A 16,125-nucleotide genomic window follows, 5' to 3' on the forward strand; every position below is an offset into this window, starting at 1 on the left:
GCCTTGGTCCGCTTTGAGGCTGGCTGCGGCTGCTAGAGGAGGGCGGGCGGGAGGCTCGCTGTTGTCGTGGTTACGAGGAGGCACGTGTGCAGTCCCGGAAGCGGCGCGAGGAAGCAGCTCCGCGCGCGTCGCGGGAGGAGGCGCCGCGCGGTCCGCTCCGGTCGGGTCCTGCTGGGCCATGGAGTCGTCACCTGAGCCCGCGTCCCGTTGTCTTTTGCTTCTCTCCTTGCTGCTGCTGCTGGCCCCGGAGCTGGGCCCAAGCCAGGCAGGAGCTGAGGAGAACGACTGGGTTCGCCTGCCCAGCAAATGCGAAGGTAAGGGGGCGGGGCCCGCGGGGCGTATCCTGCCTGAGGAGCGGGCTCCAGGGGCGGAGCTTGCGGAACAGAGTCGGGGGCTGCTAGGTTCTGAGCCCTTCGGGTCTCTTCGTTCCTTAAACCTGCTGTCCGCTGGGCGCCGGGACGCCAGGACGCCGCAGCGGGCGAGAGATCCGGTCCCAATACTCCGATCCTTGGAGTTCACACATTGATAGAAATAAGCAATGATAATTCAGAGTAGTAGTTGCCATGATGTGGGGGTACGGGACTTCCTTTTGGGGGCCGGGCGAGGAACATCTGGTCTAGCCTGCAGTGGGGCAAGGGTTGGGCGAAGGCTGTGTGCAGAGGGGAGTCAGAGAGGGCTTCATACAGGAAACATGAAGAGGAATTAGGAGTTAGCCCAGTGAAGAGAAGTGGAAAGAGAGGGGCCCATTCAAAGGAAACTACAGAGGCAGAGGCCTGCCGGCTGAGACGCTAAGGACGAGTTTGAGGAACTGAAAAGGTCCAGATGACTCGTCTTGGGGGAAAAGAACCTAAGACTTTCCCCCTTTGTACCCTCACTGCAACCCAATCTGTGTAGTCTGTTGCACTCACTCACAGCTCCTCGAAGGCAGGGACTTTGTCTTAGATACGTATTCACAAAGTATCCGGTAGGCACTCAAATGTTTTGGGAATACACATGATTAAGTGGGGGCTGTGAGTGTGTGTGTGAGGAGGAGGATCTGGGCCTAAGGGGCCCTTTGGGGGAATAATAGAGCCTGTGGGGAACTTGGCGAATGAAGATTGTAGGACCCTGGAGAGATAGGCATGGAGGAACTGCATAGAGGGAGCTGCCAGGGAGCCAGGACTGTAAAGGACCTATTGCTTTTTCCTCCCCTCCGTTTCTCAGTTTTCTCCTCAGACCTTACAGTCATGCCTGCCTTCCCAGCCCTGTAACCCCAGGACCCCCAGAAAGTTGGCTGTGAATCTCTCGTCTGAATTGAAAGCCTACATCAGGCCAGATGTTCCTTAAACACTGGGAAGTGGGGTTGGGGTAAGTTCGAGACACATAATCCTTCCATTAGAGAGATTAAAAGGAGATGCTTCAGAGATAAGCCGACCTCACTGGTAGAGCCCCCAGTATGAGTTCAAGCCTGTGCCTTCCCCTTACTTTTTTTTTTTTTTTTTTTGAGACGGAGTTTCACTCTTGTTGCCCAGGCTGGAGTGCAGTGGGGGGATCTTGGCTCACCGCAACCTCCGCCTCCCAGGCTCAAGCGATTCTCCCGCCTCAGCCTCTTCAGTAGCTGGGATTACAGACATGCGCCACCACACCCGACTAATTTTATATTTTTGGTAGAGACGGGGTTTCTCCATATTGGTCAGGCTGGTCTTGAACTCTCAATCTCAGGCAATCCACCCGCCTTGGCCTCCTGAGGTGCTGGGATTACAGGCGTGAGCCACTGCGCCTGGCCTTTTTTTTTTTTGAGCAGAGTCTCCCTCTGTCACCCAGGCTGGAGTGCAGTGGCATGATCCCGGCTCACTGCCACTTCCACCTCCCAAGTTCAAATGGTTCTCCTGTCTCAGCCTCCCGAGTACCTGGGATTACAGGCGCCTGCCACCTTGCCCAGCTAATTTTTGTTAGAGTTGGGGTTCTACCATATTGGCCAAGCTGGTCTTGAACTCCTGACATCAAGCAATCCACCCACCTTGGCCTCCCAAAGCGCTTGGCTTCTGCTCCTGGCCGCCCTTCTTTCACTCTTCCTCTAGTACTAACTGATAGCCCTTTTCTTTCTTTTATTTATTTATTTTTTTTTTGAGATTTTGCTCTTGTTGCCCAGGCTGGAGTGCAATGGCATGATCTCAGCTCACTGTAATCTCCATCTCCTGGGTTCAAGCAATTCTCCTGCCTCAGCTTCCTGAGTAGCTGGGATTATAGGCATGAGCCACCATGCCTGGATAACTTTTATATTTTTTGTAGAAACTGGGTTTCTCCATGTTGGTCAGGCTGGTCTCAAACTCCCAACCTCAAGTGATCTGACTGCCTCGGCCTTTTAGGGTGCTGGGATTACACGCATGAGCCACCTTGCCCAGGCTTTTGTTTTGTTTTGTTTTGAGATGGGGTCTTGCTCTGCCACCCAGTCTGGAGTACAGTGGCATGACCTTGGCTCACTGCAACTTCAGTCTCCCGGGTTCAAAGATTCTCCTGCCTCAGCCTCCTGAGTAGCTGGGACTATAGGCATGTGCCACCACACCCAGCTAAGTTTTATATTTTTGGTAGAGATGGGGTATAGGGAACCAGTTCTACATCACCTGTGGGTACTCTGAGTTTGTTGGGACAAAAGAATGAGAAAAAGACAGATTAAGAGAGAAAGTGGGACCAGGAGGCCATCACTTTATTACTTTGGAGGAGACTGTGAAGGTCCAAGCTCTGATCCTCCACACTATTTATTGGTTACAATCACTTTGATCTATAGGGTAGGGGTGGAGTGAGTCAGTGAGCCAGAAGTCCTAAGGATTGATAACACTGGCAGTTTGGGAGTTTTACAAAATGAGAACATGTTGTTATCTTTAGTTTATTATCTATGTACAGCTGGTGAAACATGGACCTTACAAGGACCTTACAAGTCTGGCTCTGTCATAGTTCTATGAAGGGGTTTTATGTCCTTGAGCACGATATTTATAGTAACAGAGCCTAAGTCACCCTGCACCGGAACATAAGGCATGGAGAGACCTTCCTCCTCAGAGGTCTCCTGTGGCCTTCACCAGTTTGTTGTTCCTTGTTTATGTGTTACTCATAACCAATTTATGTAAGCACTCTGTAAGTCCTTTCTCCTTTGCTGCTTTTCCCAACAACCGGGTTTCACCATGTTGGCCAGGCTAGTGTTGAACTCTTGACCTCGGGTGATCTGCCCACTTCGGCCTCCCAGACTGCTGGGATTATAGGCATGAGCCACCGCGCCTGGCCCAGCTAACTGATAGCTTTTCGGGGTTTCACTTTCTCTCCTCTTTGTTTTCTGTCTTTATTTTATTTATTTATTTATTTATTTATTTTTGAGACCCAGTCTCACTCTGTCTCCCAGGCTGGAGTGCAATGGTGCGATCTTGACCCACTGCAGCCTCTGCCTCCTGGGTTCAAGCGATTCTCCTGCCTCAGCCTCCTGAGTAGCTGGGATTACAGGCACCTGCCATCATGCCTCACTAATTTTTGCATTTTTGTAGAGATGGAACTTCACCATGTTGTCCAGGTTGGTCTTCAACTCCTGACCTCAAGTGATCCTCCTGCCTCAGCCTCCCAAAGTGCTGGGATTACAGGCGTGAGCCACCACGCCTGACCTGTTTTCTGTCTTATTCCAATATCAAAGAGCCCATACTGTCTCTCATTATTCTCATTGCCTAAGAAGCTCACATTTATTCTCCTTAGGCAACATTCACGGACTGATGGAAGCATAGAAATGGCCCAGAAGTTAGAGATCATTCTAGCCTAACCTCATTTGGTAACTGATGAAGATTAATTGAAAAGAGATTTGTAGTCACAGGATGGTTTGGCAAACTCCGTCCATTAGGCTCATCTTAATATTGTATTTGTTTGTTTTTATTATTATTACACCTTTGTTACTAAATGCTGACTGTGTCTAGCCCACCAAGCCTGCCTCCTGGCTCAGTAACCTGAGTGAAACAGGCCTCGGCACAGAGGAAGGAGAACCTGCCCAGAAAAAAAGAATGGATGGATGTTGGTGAGGGTCTGGGGTCTGTGCCATGAGTCTCCTCTGAGTCTCATTGTGGGTGGGATCCTCAGAGGAGGTGTTGAAGATGTAATGTTTGGAAGAGCTGGAAAGCAAGGCTGTGGTTGATGGGCATAAGAGAGCAAGGATGTTCCTTCCAAACCTTACCTTTCCTCACTCCTGGGGAGGGTATGGGAGGAGGGGCCATGGTGCAGAAAAATGATGTGATCACACAGAGTACAGGACAGAAGAGGGGAGGGAGCCCAGAGGGTCCTGGATGAAGAGCCGGGGATCGGGGGAGAAGGTGAGACATCCCCAATTCATTGCAGACTTGAAGATCACCAGCTTATTACTTGGAATGTTTATGACTTCCAAATTCTCCAAGCCATTGATTAATTTCACCAAGCAGGCCTCCAGGGGATGTGTTTATTTTTGTAAATAATAAGTGGGTGAATTGGTGTTCTACCAGATTGTGCTGTCAGTGTTAAATCCGCCCATGGGATTTAGCCCACAGACTGGTCCTCCATACAGAGGCATGAGAAGGGCTCTATCAGCAAGAGTTATCAAGCATCCAACATATATCAAGTCCCAGGCTAAGGAAATACAGAAAAAATCTAATTCATAATGCATATTTTGGGGACCCTTGTGGTCTACGTGGAGACACATGAAATGACTGAAAGTCCCTGGGAAAGCATGGATCCTGCAGAGGCCCAGAGTGAAATCTAGAGCAAGTGGGATTAGTGCAGAATGGCTTCCTGGGGAAGAGGCTCATAATTTGAGGTGGGCAGAATGGGCAGAGAAGCCCTGAGAAGGCATTAAGTATTTTCCTAGGGCCTCAGGCACTTCACACACTTGGTGGTAGCTCTGTAGCACTCCTTACACAATGGTAGTTATTTCTCTGCACATTTATCTGCTCCATTAGACTGAGTATCTGGAATGGAGGGGACCTTGTTTTCATCTCTGTATCCCGAGGCAGTGCCTGACACACAGGAGTTGCCTAATACCTATTTGAGAAAGGGTAAGAGGAAATGAGAAAATAAATGTACAGAGACAGTAGGAATAAGATCTCTCTGGAGGGCATGGAGCAAATTAACTTGGTAGAAATAGAGAGCTGGTGTTGGAATACACATGAAATAAAGTCATATAACAACCATAAAAGACGTTTTGGGGACAATTAAGGAAATTTGTATATGGGCTACTGGGTGACGTTAGAATTATTGATTTCCCAAGTATCAAATTGTTCTGTGGTTATGTAGGAGAAGGTCCTTGTTCTCAGGAGATACATGATGACATATTCAGGGGCAAAAGGTCGTATTTGCCACTTACTTTGAAGAGAGTGTAGCAAAAATAATGTATGTATTGTTGAGATATATTATTTATTGGAGAGAGAATGTGGGAAATTATTAACTGTTGAATACAAGTGGAAGGTATTCATTGTATTCTTTCAGCTTTTCTGTATATATGCAATTTTAGAAAGTAAAATAACAGGCCCTGGCGTGGTGGCTCATGCTTATAATCCCAGCACTTTGGGAGGCCGAGGTGGGTGGATTGCTTGGGGTCAGGTCAGCCTGCCCACAAGATGAAACCCTGTCTCTCTTTAAAAAAAAATGTACATACACACATACACACACACACACACACACACACAGAGCTGGATGTGGTGGCGTGCACCTGTAATACTGGCTACTTGGGAGGCTGAGGCAGGAGAATCACTTAACCTGAAAGGCAGAGATTGCAGTGAGCTGAGATTGTGCCACTGCACTCCAGCCTGGGTAACAGAGCGAGATCCAGTCTCAAAAATAAAGAAATAAGTAAATTAATAAAATTATGGGACTGAGGGTAACGGCAGGAGGGCACAGCATCAGAAATAAAGCCAGTAGGATTAGTGCCAGGAGTAGACATGAGGCAGTGGACCTTTGAGTCTTGGTTTCACTAACTCCATTTCACTGGAGTGGTGGTCTGGTACTGTTCTGTATTGAAGAGGTCTATGGAAACTTACCCCCAAAATCCAAGGAAGCTGAGAGGCTGAAGAAAGAGGTTGATAAATCCAGTTTCTTAGAAAGAAATATTTAATAGGGACTTTACAAAGAGAAGCAGTGTCTGTGTCTCAGGCAGCAGTGAGACAAGATGGTGGAGCCCTGCCCATTACCTCCCAGATCCAGGACTTATATACCATAGCAAAACGGATACGGGCCAGACGCAGTGGCTCACCCCTGTAATCCCAGCACTTTGGGAGGCTGAGGTTGGTGGATCACCTGAGGTCAGGAGTTCGAGACCAGCCTGACCAACATGGAGAAACATCGTCTCTACTAAAAATACAAAATTATCTGGGCGTAGTGGCTCATACCTATAATCCCAGCTACTCAGGAGGCTGAGGCAGGAGGATCGCTTGAACCTGGGAGGTGGAGGTTGCAGTGAGCCGAGATGGCAACATTGCACTCCAGCCTAGGCAACAAGAGCAAAACTCCGTCTCAAAAAGAAAAGAAGGGATACGAAGGACAGTTGCTTAAGAGCAGGATTTATGGTAAGTGCATGCTCCTACACGAGGAACAATAGATGCAATAGAAATCTTAGAGGCATTCCTGGAACTGGAGTTAATTACAAGTTAACATTGCACATTCGCATCCAAGACAGAGTTGCCTTAGCCTCCACAGGTCCTAACTCCCTTCCCCACCTTGAGTATTGATTTGGTCCTCCAGTCTAGTAAAGGATGCCCACCTGGATCTCTTTTGCTGGGAGCTGGCCCCCTGTTAGACTCATGTGCACTCAGTGGGCTGTGCTACCTCCCTCCCCCAGTGTGTAAATATGTTGCTGTGGAGCTGAAGTCAGCCTTTGAGGAAACCGGCAAGACCAAGGAGGTGATTGGCACAGGCTATGGCATCCTGGACCGGAAGGCCTCTGGAGTCAAATACACCAAGTCGTAAGTGAATGGGGCCTCACTGGCCTGGCCTGCCCTGCTCCTGGAGGCTTCAGGGGCTAGGATTTTCCTTCTCCCAGCTCGGCAAACCCACTACAAGGGCATCAGTTGTAGCCAAGACCTGAGTTTGTCCACTGGTTCTGTCGCCAGTTCATTGTGTGACCTGCATAAATCCCTTAACTTTATGCTTCAGCAGATTTCTCATCTCTAAAAGCAAGACTGTTGGATTATATCATTGATTCTCAGATGCTTGGATTTTACAGACCAGTGTAATCTTTATTTTATTTATTTATTTATTTTTGAGATAGAGTTTTGCTCTTGTTGCCCAGGCTGGAGTGCAGTCTCGGCTCACTGCAACCTCTGCTTCCCAGGCAGGTTCAAGCAATTCTCCTGCCTCAGCCTCCCAAGTAGCTGGGATTACAGGCATGCGCCACCAAGCTCGGCTAATTTTTTGTATATTTTTAGTAGATATGGAGTTTTACCATGTTGGTCAGGCTGGTCTCAAACTCCTGACCTCAGGTGATCAATCTGCCTGGGCCTCCCTAAGTGCTGGGATTACAGATGTGAGCCACTGTGCCCAGCTGAAATGCAATTTTTTAAAACATTGGTAACATAGGATTACCAACTTTTTATTTTGCCAGTTATATATATATATATATATACTTAAAGACAGGGTTTCACCATGTTTGTTGGTCAGGCTGGTCTTGAACTCCCGACCTCAGATGATCTGCCAGCCTTGGCCTCCAAAGTGCTTGGATTACAGGTGTGAGCCACCACACCTGGCCTATAAATATATTTTTAAAAAACTCAACTCTATCAGCTGTGATCATCCTTTCAAAGTGAATGATATTTTACCATCAATATTTAATATATTTTGCTTTATCAAAAAATCTAAATACTGAATCATTTAGCTTTATAAAAAATTCCTTCCCTTAGAGCTGCATTCCAGTATTTCATATCCCCCAGACCAGATGACCTATCTTCCTTCCAGCTCTGACTCACTTCATGTTGGTGAGCTGTGCAGGTGTCGGGGCACAGGGCTAGAGGGACGGACCACTAACCCACTGGGGCTAGGAGGGGGACTCAGTTCCTCTCATGCCGCTGTCTTGGCAGGGACTTGCGGTTAATCGAAGTCACTGAGACCATTTGCAAGAGGCTCCTGGATTATAGCCTGCACAAGGAGAGGACTGGCAGCAACCGATTTGCCAAGGTTGGATTCATGATTGTCCTTCACCCGCTCTGGGGCCAGGCCTGGATGTATCTTAGTGTGTCTGCTGGTGTGATGTGATTTGAAGATCACCCCCTGGGAGCTTCCCTCCTTGCCTCTTCCCATTTTTTGATTGCTATTTACACTCCTTCCCTCCTGAGTGGCCTGACTTTTCAGTGGCAGTAGGCACATGCAGAGGGTCTGCTCCTGTCCATGAGGGTCCTGCTTTAATCTCAGACACAGGCAGAAATGCTCCACAGTGGCTCCACATGGGGACCTACAGACACTAGAACAAGGAGAACTCAGTAAGATCCAGGTTGTGCAGAGGCCGGGCGCGGTGGCTCAAGCCTGTAATCCCAGCACTTTGGGAGGCCGAGGCGGGTGGATCATGAGGTCAGCAGATCGGGACCATCCTGGTCAACATGGTGAAACCCCGTCTCTACTAAAAATACAAAAAATTAGCTGGGCACGGTGGTGCGTGCCTGTAATCCCAGCTACTCGGGAGGCTGAGGCAGGAGAATTGCCTGAACCCAGGAGGCGGAGGTTGCGGTGAGCCGAGATCGCGCCATTGCATTCCAGCCTGGGTAACAAGAGCGAAACTCCGTCTCAAAAAAAAAAAAAAAAAAAAAAAAAAAAAGATCCAGGTTGTGCAGAAAGGTGGGGGTTTAGGGGAGACATCAGAGGACACCTGGGGTGAGTGACTGCTTAGTCCCTTCTCTGGGCCCACACAGCACCTCCCACAAGGTGCCCGTGTGACATCTCATGTACTCAGTATGTGCGCGAGTGCTTCTCTCCCTGAAGAATGAGCTCTTACAAGGCCCATAGTTCTTCCTCTCTACATCTTCAGTGCCTGGCACATGGTAAGATAGTTGCCACCCACATTTTTCTACCTAAGTTTCCTTATAGCAAAGGATACCCATCATAAATCCCTGGGATACCTAAGGGCATGGTCTCAAGCAGCAGACATTTGAATGAATTTTGCACTTTATTTTTAATTTAAAAATAAATCGGTGTTTGCTTTAATATATGTTTAAGGATTATTTTTCTTTTTTTTTTTTTGAGACGGAGTTTCGCTCTTGTTACCCAGGCTGGAGTGCAATGGCATGATCTTGGCTCACCGCAACCTCTGCCTCCTGGGTTCAGGCAGTTCTCCTGACTCAGCCTCCCAAGTAGCTGGGATTACAGGCACGCGCCACCATGCCCAGCTAATTTTTTGTATTTTTAGTAGAGACGGGGTTTCACTATGTTGACCAGGATGGTCTTGATCTCTTGACCTCGTGATCCACCTGCCTCTGCCTCCCAGAGTGCTGGGATTACAGGCCTGAGCCACTGTGCCTGGCCAAGAATTATTTTTCATAGCAAAAAAAAATTAGAAACAATCTAACTCCACCAGTAAGGGATTAAATACGTTGATCCAGTTGTTTGGTGGACTAGTATGCAGCTGGAAACAAAGAATGGGGAGGCTCTTTAGGAACTGAATTAAACTGATCTTGAAGGTGTTTGTTTGTTTGTTTGTTTGTTTTGGAGACAGAGTCTCACTCTGTTGCCCAGGCGGGAGTGCAGTGGTGAGCTCTCAGCTCACTGCAACCTCCATTTCCCACATCAAGCGATTCTCAGCTTCCCCAGTGCCTACCACACCACCCACACCACCCCCACCACCAGCTAATTTTTGTATTTTTAATAGAGACGGGGTTTTGCCGTGTTGGCCAGGCTGGTCTGTAACTCCTGACCTCAGGTGATCTGCCCACCTGGGCCTCTCGAAGTGCTGGGATTACAGGCGTGAGCCACCGAACGTGGCCCATCAAGGTATAAGTAAAAAGGGCAAGTGCAGAAGAGTGTGTATGCTACACCACTGCTTGTTTAAAAAGGGGTTGGGGGAGGATATATTTGGCTGTTGGTATTTGTGTGAGTTATCTCTGGTAAAATAGAGGAGATGGATAGTGTGTTGTCTCTGGGGATAAGACCTAGGTAGCTAGTAGAGATTGCTTTTATAGAATAAAGGGCCCACCTGCCTCAGCTGTGCCCTTTTCCCACTGAGGAAAGACATAAGCTGGGAAGAATGTGGACCAGCAGGTCTGGATATATGGAAGTGAGTGTGTCCAGCCATAGTGAGGAAAAAGAGCTAAGACAAACCTATTTCCCGGAAAAGAAGCATAAAGCCAGTGGGCCTGAGGGGAGTCGCAGGTCTTTTTGAAAGGATGGGGTATGCAGAGGCAGGTCAGGTGGTGTATGTGCAGGGGTTGTGGGAAGCAGGCCTAAAAGAGGGGAGAGGAGGCCGGGTGTGGTGGCTCACACCTGTAATCCCAGCACTTTGGGAGGCCAAGGCAGGTGAATCACCTGAGGTCAGGAGTTCGAGAACAGTCTGGCCAACACAGTGAACCCCTGTCTCTATTAAAAACAAAAATTAGCGGGGCATGGTGGTGCATGCCTGTATTCCTAGCTGCTAAGGGGGCTGAGGCAGGAGGCTCACTTGAACCTGGGAGGTGGAGGTTGCAATGAGCCGAAATCATGCCACTGCACTCCAGTCTGGGCAACAGAGTGAGATTCCATCTCGAACAAAACAAAACAAAAGAGGGGAGAGGCTGGTCAGGTCAAGGATGAGGCTGGGCACGGGGGCTCACGCCAGTAATCCCAATACTTTGGGAGGCCAAGGCAAGTGGTACCCTTGAGGCCAGGAGTGCGAGACCATCCTGACAAACATGACAAAACCCCATTTCTACTAAAAATATAAAAATTAGCCAGGCGTGGTAGTATGCGCTTGTAGTCCCAGATAGGGAGGCAGAGGTTGCAGTGAGCTAAGACACTCCAGCCTGGGCAACAGAGCAAGACTCCCTCTCAAAAAAAAAAAAAAAGACGAAAAGGATGAGGGTCCTTAGAGGGCATTGGGTGTTGTCTTTTTAGAGCTGGGTCCTCAGACACTACTGGGAGAGGAGGGTACAAGGGAGAGAAGGTAGCTCCGCCTCCCATGTCTGGTCGCTTCTTCCAGGGCATGTCAGAGACCTTTGAGACATTACACAACCTGGTACACAAAGGGGTCAAGGTGGTGATGGACATCCCCTATGAGCTGTGGAACGAGACTTCTGCAGAGGTGGCTGACCTCAAGAAGCAGGTACAGGTCCTTCAGCCCTTGGAAGGGTTGTTGTGCCCAGTGAGGGGACGGTGGGGATTGGGTCTGCTCTGAGGAAGCCCACCCAGGCCTGGGTGGCTGTGATCAGGTCGTTTCACCTCTCTGGCTTCAGTTTCCTTAGGTGAACCGCCACCACAGCCTACCTTGCCATGGGTTGTGAGGCTTAGCTGAGCTGCTCTAGGAGCGAGGCTGGGGCTTTGCCAGTATGAGGTATTATGATTAACAGTGCGACGTGCTGGTGGAAGAGTTTGAGGAGGTGATCGAGGACTGGTACAGGAACCACCAGGAGGAGGACCTGACCGAATTCCTCTGCGCCAACCACGTGCTGAAGGGAAAGGACACCAGTGAGTTTGGGGAAGGCAGGGCAGATTGGCGCTGGGTGATTTATTGTTTGCTCTCCCTCGGGGGAGGTGGGTAAGAGGAGAAACAGAGGGCACCAGAGGGCATTGTAGGATCTCCGCCTTCGGAGGGCTTGCTTGGCAAGACATGGTGAAGTAAGAGTCACTGAAACCAGGTGCAGAACTACTAGCAGACAAGCCAGATGCCCCCAGAGGGGCCTGGTGGCCACAGCGAGGCAGGAGGCAGGGAGGCTGATGTCAGGCACGGTCCCAGTTGCTACTTCTGTGGCTCTCTGTTCAGTTCTCCTCACCCAGCACCCCAGTCTTGAGGCACTTCCTTTGAGGGTCTCTCTCCTCCACACCCTAGGTTGCCTGGCAGAGCAGTGGTCCGGCAAGAAGGGAGACACAGCTGCCCTGGGAGGGAAGAAGTCCAAGAAGAAGAGCAGCAGGGCCAAGGCAGCAGGTGGCAGCAGCAAACAAAGGAAGGAGCTGGGTGGCCTTGAGGGAGACCCCAGCCCCGAGGAGGATGAGGGCATCCAGAAGGCGTCTCCTCTCACACACAGCCCCCCTGATGAGCTCTGAGCCCACCCAGCGTCTTCTGTCCTGAGACCCCTGATTTTGAAGCTGAGGGCCAGGATGGCCCCACAGGCTTCAGGCCCTCCTTGCCTTGGCTGTGCCCTTTTCTACCACAGAAAGACACAAGCCCCAGGAAGAACTCAGAGCCGCCGTGGGCAGCCCACACCAGCCTTTCCCCTCCCCAGGCATTTTTCTCCTGACATGGGCTTCAGGCAGGCCTTGTGGTTTCAGGACTGCGAGGACTCCAGTGTGAACTCAGGAGGCGCAGGTGTCTGAGCCGGGCACCAGGACTAGGGCCCCTCCGGAGTCCAAGAGGAGGGCACCCTCACCTCCCCTCAATCCTGCCCCACGGGGAACTGAGACTGCAGCCCCCCATAGCTCCTCTCTGCTCACCTCTCTACTGAGGAGGGGGAGGCTAAACCCACCCACTGTTGGGAATGCAAGTGTGGAGAGGGCCCAGGGTTGTCTTGGGTTGAGGGGAGGCATGGGCCTAGGGTAAGGCCCAGTGCAGTGCACTGACCTTCCCCTGCTCACTTGTGTCCTGGGCACCTGGCTGCCTGCCTTCCCTCCCTCTTTCCCTCTCTCCTGTCACTCCCCTCCCCCACAAGGCCTCCCATTTGTTGTATAAAGTGTGTTTACCCAGCCAGCTCCTGCCCTTGCTCCTATTTCCACCTGGCCCTGCCTGTGGGTCTTGAACCTTGTTCTCTGATGACCACACTGATCACTCTGCTGTTCCTAGCTGTCTTGCCTGGAGTGCAGATGGAAGGACACTCAGCTCCCAGCACTACCTGGTCACAGCATGTTCCTCAGGGCCAGGGGAGGAGCAGGAAAGCCAGCCTCTAGGGAGAAAGGAGTGGGAAGCTCAGGCACCTCCCAGTTTGTCCTGAAAGAAGGGATCAGGGCAGTTGGGACAGTAGTGATGACAGTTGAATGTATTCAGTGCTTTAACTTTTACCATTACCACACACTTGTGAGGTGTGCTGTTAGCCTCACTGCATAGAGGAGAAAACAGGCTAGAGTCAAGTGACCTTGGAGTCAAGGTCCTGGTGAGGAGTGGTATTGCTGGGAGCACACCCTGGTGTTCAGATCCAAGTCCATGGTACTTCCACTCTCCACAGCTGCCAGGCTCTTCCCCAAACTCCTGGCACTGACAGTGTGATTCGAATTGAACTGGTTTGGCTTCTTGGCCTTAACCCGTCACCACCAGGATTCTTAAAGACAAATAGGAAGCAGATGTGTCTTCTTGGAAGGAAAGAATGGCAGGAAGTCCCACCGGAGCTGTGCTCAAACCAGATCCCCTGTGAGCACCCACAATGCAACTCGACCTCACACTTCCCGGCTGGTCCCAGTAGGTAGAAGGGATACACTGCTGAAGCCTCCCTGCATCCAGTGAGCTGCTCTGGGGGCTGAACTCCTGGGAGTGAGTGGCCCCCTCATAGTCTAGTCCCAGCCTCCCTCCCCCAGGTTAGGGCAGCCAAAGCCATAGAGAATGGAACATAGTGGGATCTGTCTCTCCTTTGGCTGTTGAGGATGACCCCAGATCCTGGGAAAATGATACTATCTTGGTCCAGTCCCTGTCTCGGCATCTCCAGGACTGATGTTTCCACTGTTAAAGGGGCTGGTGAGCAGTGAGATTCTACTCTAGATACAGGTCTTCTCCTGGACTTTGTTCTGAGCATAGAAGGTGGCTGGGGGTGAGGTGTGGGACTGGCATCAAGGGCACAGATCTGTTTATAGCCCCCTGAACTGTGTAGGATTTGGTGGCCAGTCTCTGATTCCCTGATTCTATCACTAACAGCACTTCAGGGCCTGGCTTACCTCTGTCCCCAGAGCTTCAATGATTGTTTTTTGGTTTGGTTTGTTTTCTTTTTTGAGACAGTCTCTGTTGCCCCGGCTGGAGTGCAGTGGCACAATCTCAACTCACTGCAGCCTCTGCGTCCCGGGTTCAAGTGATTCTCAGCTTTCAACCTCCCAAGTAACTGGGATTACAGTCGCCTGCCACCACACCTAGCTAATTTTTGTATTTTCAGTAGAGATGAGGTTTCACCATGTTGGCCAGGCTGATCTCCAATTCCTGACCTCAAGTGATCCACCTGCCTTGGCCTCCAAAGTGCTGGGATTAGAGGTGTGAGCCGCCACTGGGCCCAGCCCACCCCCCACCCTTTATTTATTTATTTTTTCTTTTGAGATGGAGTTGCTCTATCGCCCAGGCTGGAGTACAATGGCACACTCTCAACTCACCACAACCTCCGCCTCCCAGGTTCAAGCAATTCTCCTGCGTCAGCCCACCAAATAGCTGGGATTACAGGTGTGCACCACCACACCCGGCTAATTTTTGTATTTTTAAGTAGAGACTGGGTTTCACCATGTTGGTCAGGCTAGTCTCGAACCCCTAACCTTGTGATCTGCCTGCCTCAGCCCCCCAAAGTGCTGGGATTACAGGCATGAGCCACCACGCCTGGTTTACCCTTTATTTTTTGGAAGAGGATCTCCCTTTGTCACCCAGGCTGGAGTGCAGTAGTGTGATCGTGACTCACTAGTGTCAACCTTACAGGCTCAGTTAGTCCTCCTGAATAATTGGGACCATAGGCGTACACCACTGTGCCTGGCTAATTTTTAAAATTTATTTTTGTATACCAGGCATGGTGGCTCACACCTGTAATCCCAGCACTTTAGGAGACCAAGGCTGGAGGATCGCTTGAACCCAGGTGTTCAAGACTAGCCTAGACAACATAGCAAGACCCTGTGTCTAAAAAAGTGAAAAAAAAAATAAACACTTTACTTTTTTGTGACAGAGTCTCATTCCATCACCCAGGCTGGAGTGCAGTGGCACAATCTTGGCTCACTGCAACCTCTGCCTTCTGGGTTCAAGCAATTCTCGTGTCTCAGCTACCCAAGTAGCTGGGATTACAGGCACACACAACCATGCCTGGCTAATTTTTTTTTTAGACAGAGTCTTGCTTTGCTGCCCAAGCTGGAGTGCAGTGGTGCGATCTTGGCTCACTGCAACCTCTGCCTCCTGGGTTCCAGCTATTCTCCTGCCTCAGCCTCCTGAGTAGCTGGGACTACAGGCTCATGCCACCACACCTGGCTTATTTTTTGTATTTTTAAAAGAGACAGGGTCTCATCGTGTTAGGCCTGGCTAATTTTTGTATTTTTGGTAGAGATGGGGTTTCACCATGATGGTCAGGCTGATCTGGAACTCCTGATCTCAGGTGATCCACCCACCTTGTCCTCCCAAGGTGCCAGGATTACAGGTATGAGCTACCACACCCAGCCAGTTTTGTTTTGTTTTTTTTATTTATTTTTGGGGTCTGGGTGGTTCCAGCCTCTTACTTGGGAGACTGAGGCAGGAGAATCGCCTGAACCTGGGAGATGGAGGTTGCAGTGAGCCAAGGTCACACCACTGCACTCCAGCCTGGGCGAAAGAGTGAGACTCCCTCTCAAAAAAAAAAGACCTGACCCCCTTACTGGGGTGTTGGCCCATTAGCCCAATCCCAAGCCCAGACCTGAGGGTGTGCACACTGTCACTGCTTTGCTCTTTGACCTGTGATTACATTCTGAGTTCCCTCCCTCCCTCCCTCCCAAGGCCAGGCTTGTTCCCCACACCTAACTCTTCACCCAGCACACCCCAGCACCAGTTTATGCTGCCTAAAAAGTCAGAATGAGGGAAACTGGCTTTCCAGGTTTTTTCTTTCCCTTTTTGTTTCTGTTTTTGAGACACAGTCTCCCTCTGTCGCCCAGTGCTAGGCTGGAGTGCCATGGCATGATTATGACTCAGTGCAACTTCAACCTCCAGATTCAAGTGATCCTCCCACCTCAGCCTCCCGACTAGTGGGGACTACAGGTGCAGAGGCACGTGCTGCCATGCGCAGTTTTTTCATTGTGTTTTGTTTTTGCTTTTTGGTTTTTTTTGAGATGGAGTCTCGCTCTGTCACTACAGCC

The 16,125-nt window shown here is 50.1% G+C and overlaps 1 protein-coding gene across 1 annotated transcript; it reads left to right on the top strand.

The window, feature by feature from the left end:
• The first annotated feature begins 86 nt into the window (after positions 1–86).
• On the top strand, positions 87–12,826 carry CNPY3 (canopy FGF signaling regulator 3). Its single transcript, XM_002746548.7, has 6 exons — positions 87–314; positions 6,812–6,935; positions 8,046–8,142; positions 11,126–11,248; positions 11,493–11,610; positions 11,972–12,826. The coding sequence occupies exons 1-6, from the start codon at positions 179–181 to the stop codon at positions 12,184–12,186; spliced, it is 813 nt and encodes a 270-aa protein (XP_002746594.3). The 5' UTR covers positions 87–178; the 3' UTR covers positions 12,187–12,826.
• The last annotated feature ends 3,299 nt before the right edge of the window (positions 12,827–16,125 follow it).

This window comes from Callithrix jacchus, chromosome 4 (assembly GCF_049354715.1).
Source record: "Callithrix jacchus isolate 240 chromosome 4, calJac240_pri, whole genome shotgun sequence".
Classification (NCBI taxonomy): domain Eukaryota; kingdom Metazoa; phylum Chordata; class Mammalia; order Primates; family Cebidae; genus Callithrix; species Callithrix jacchus.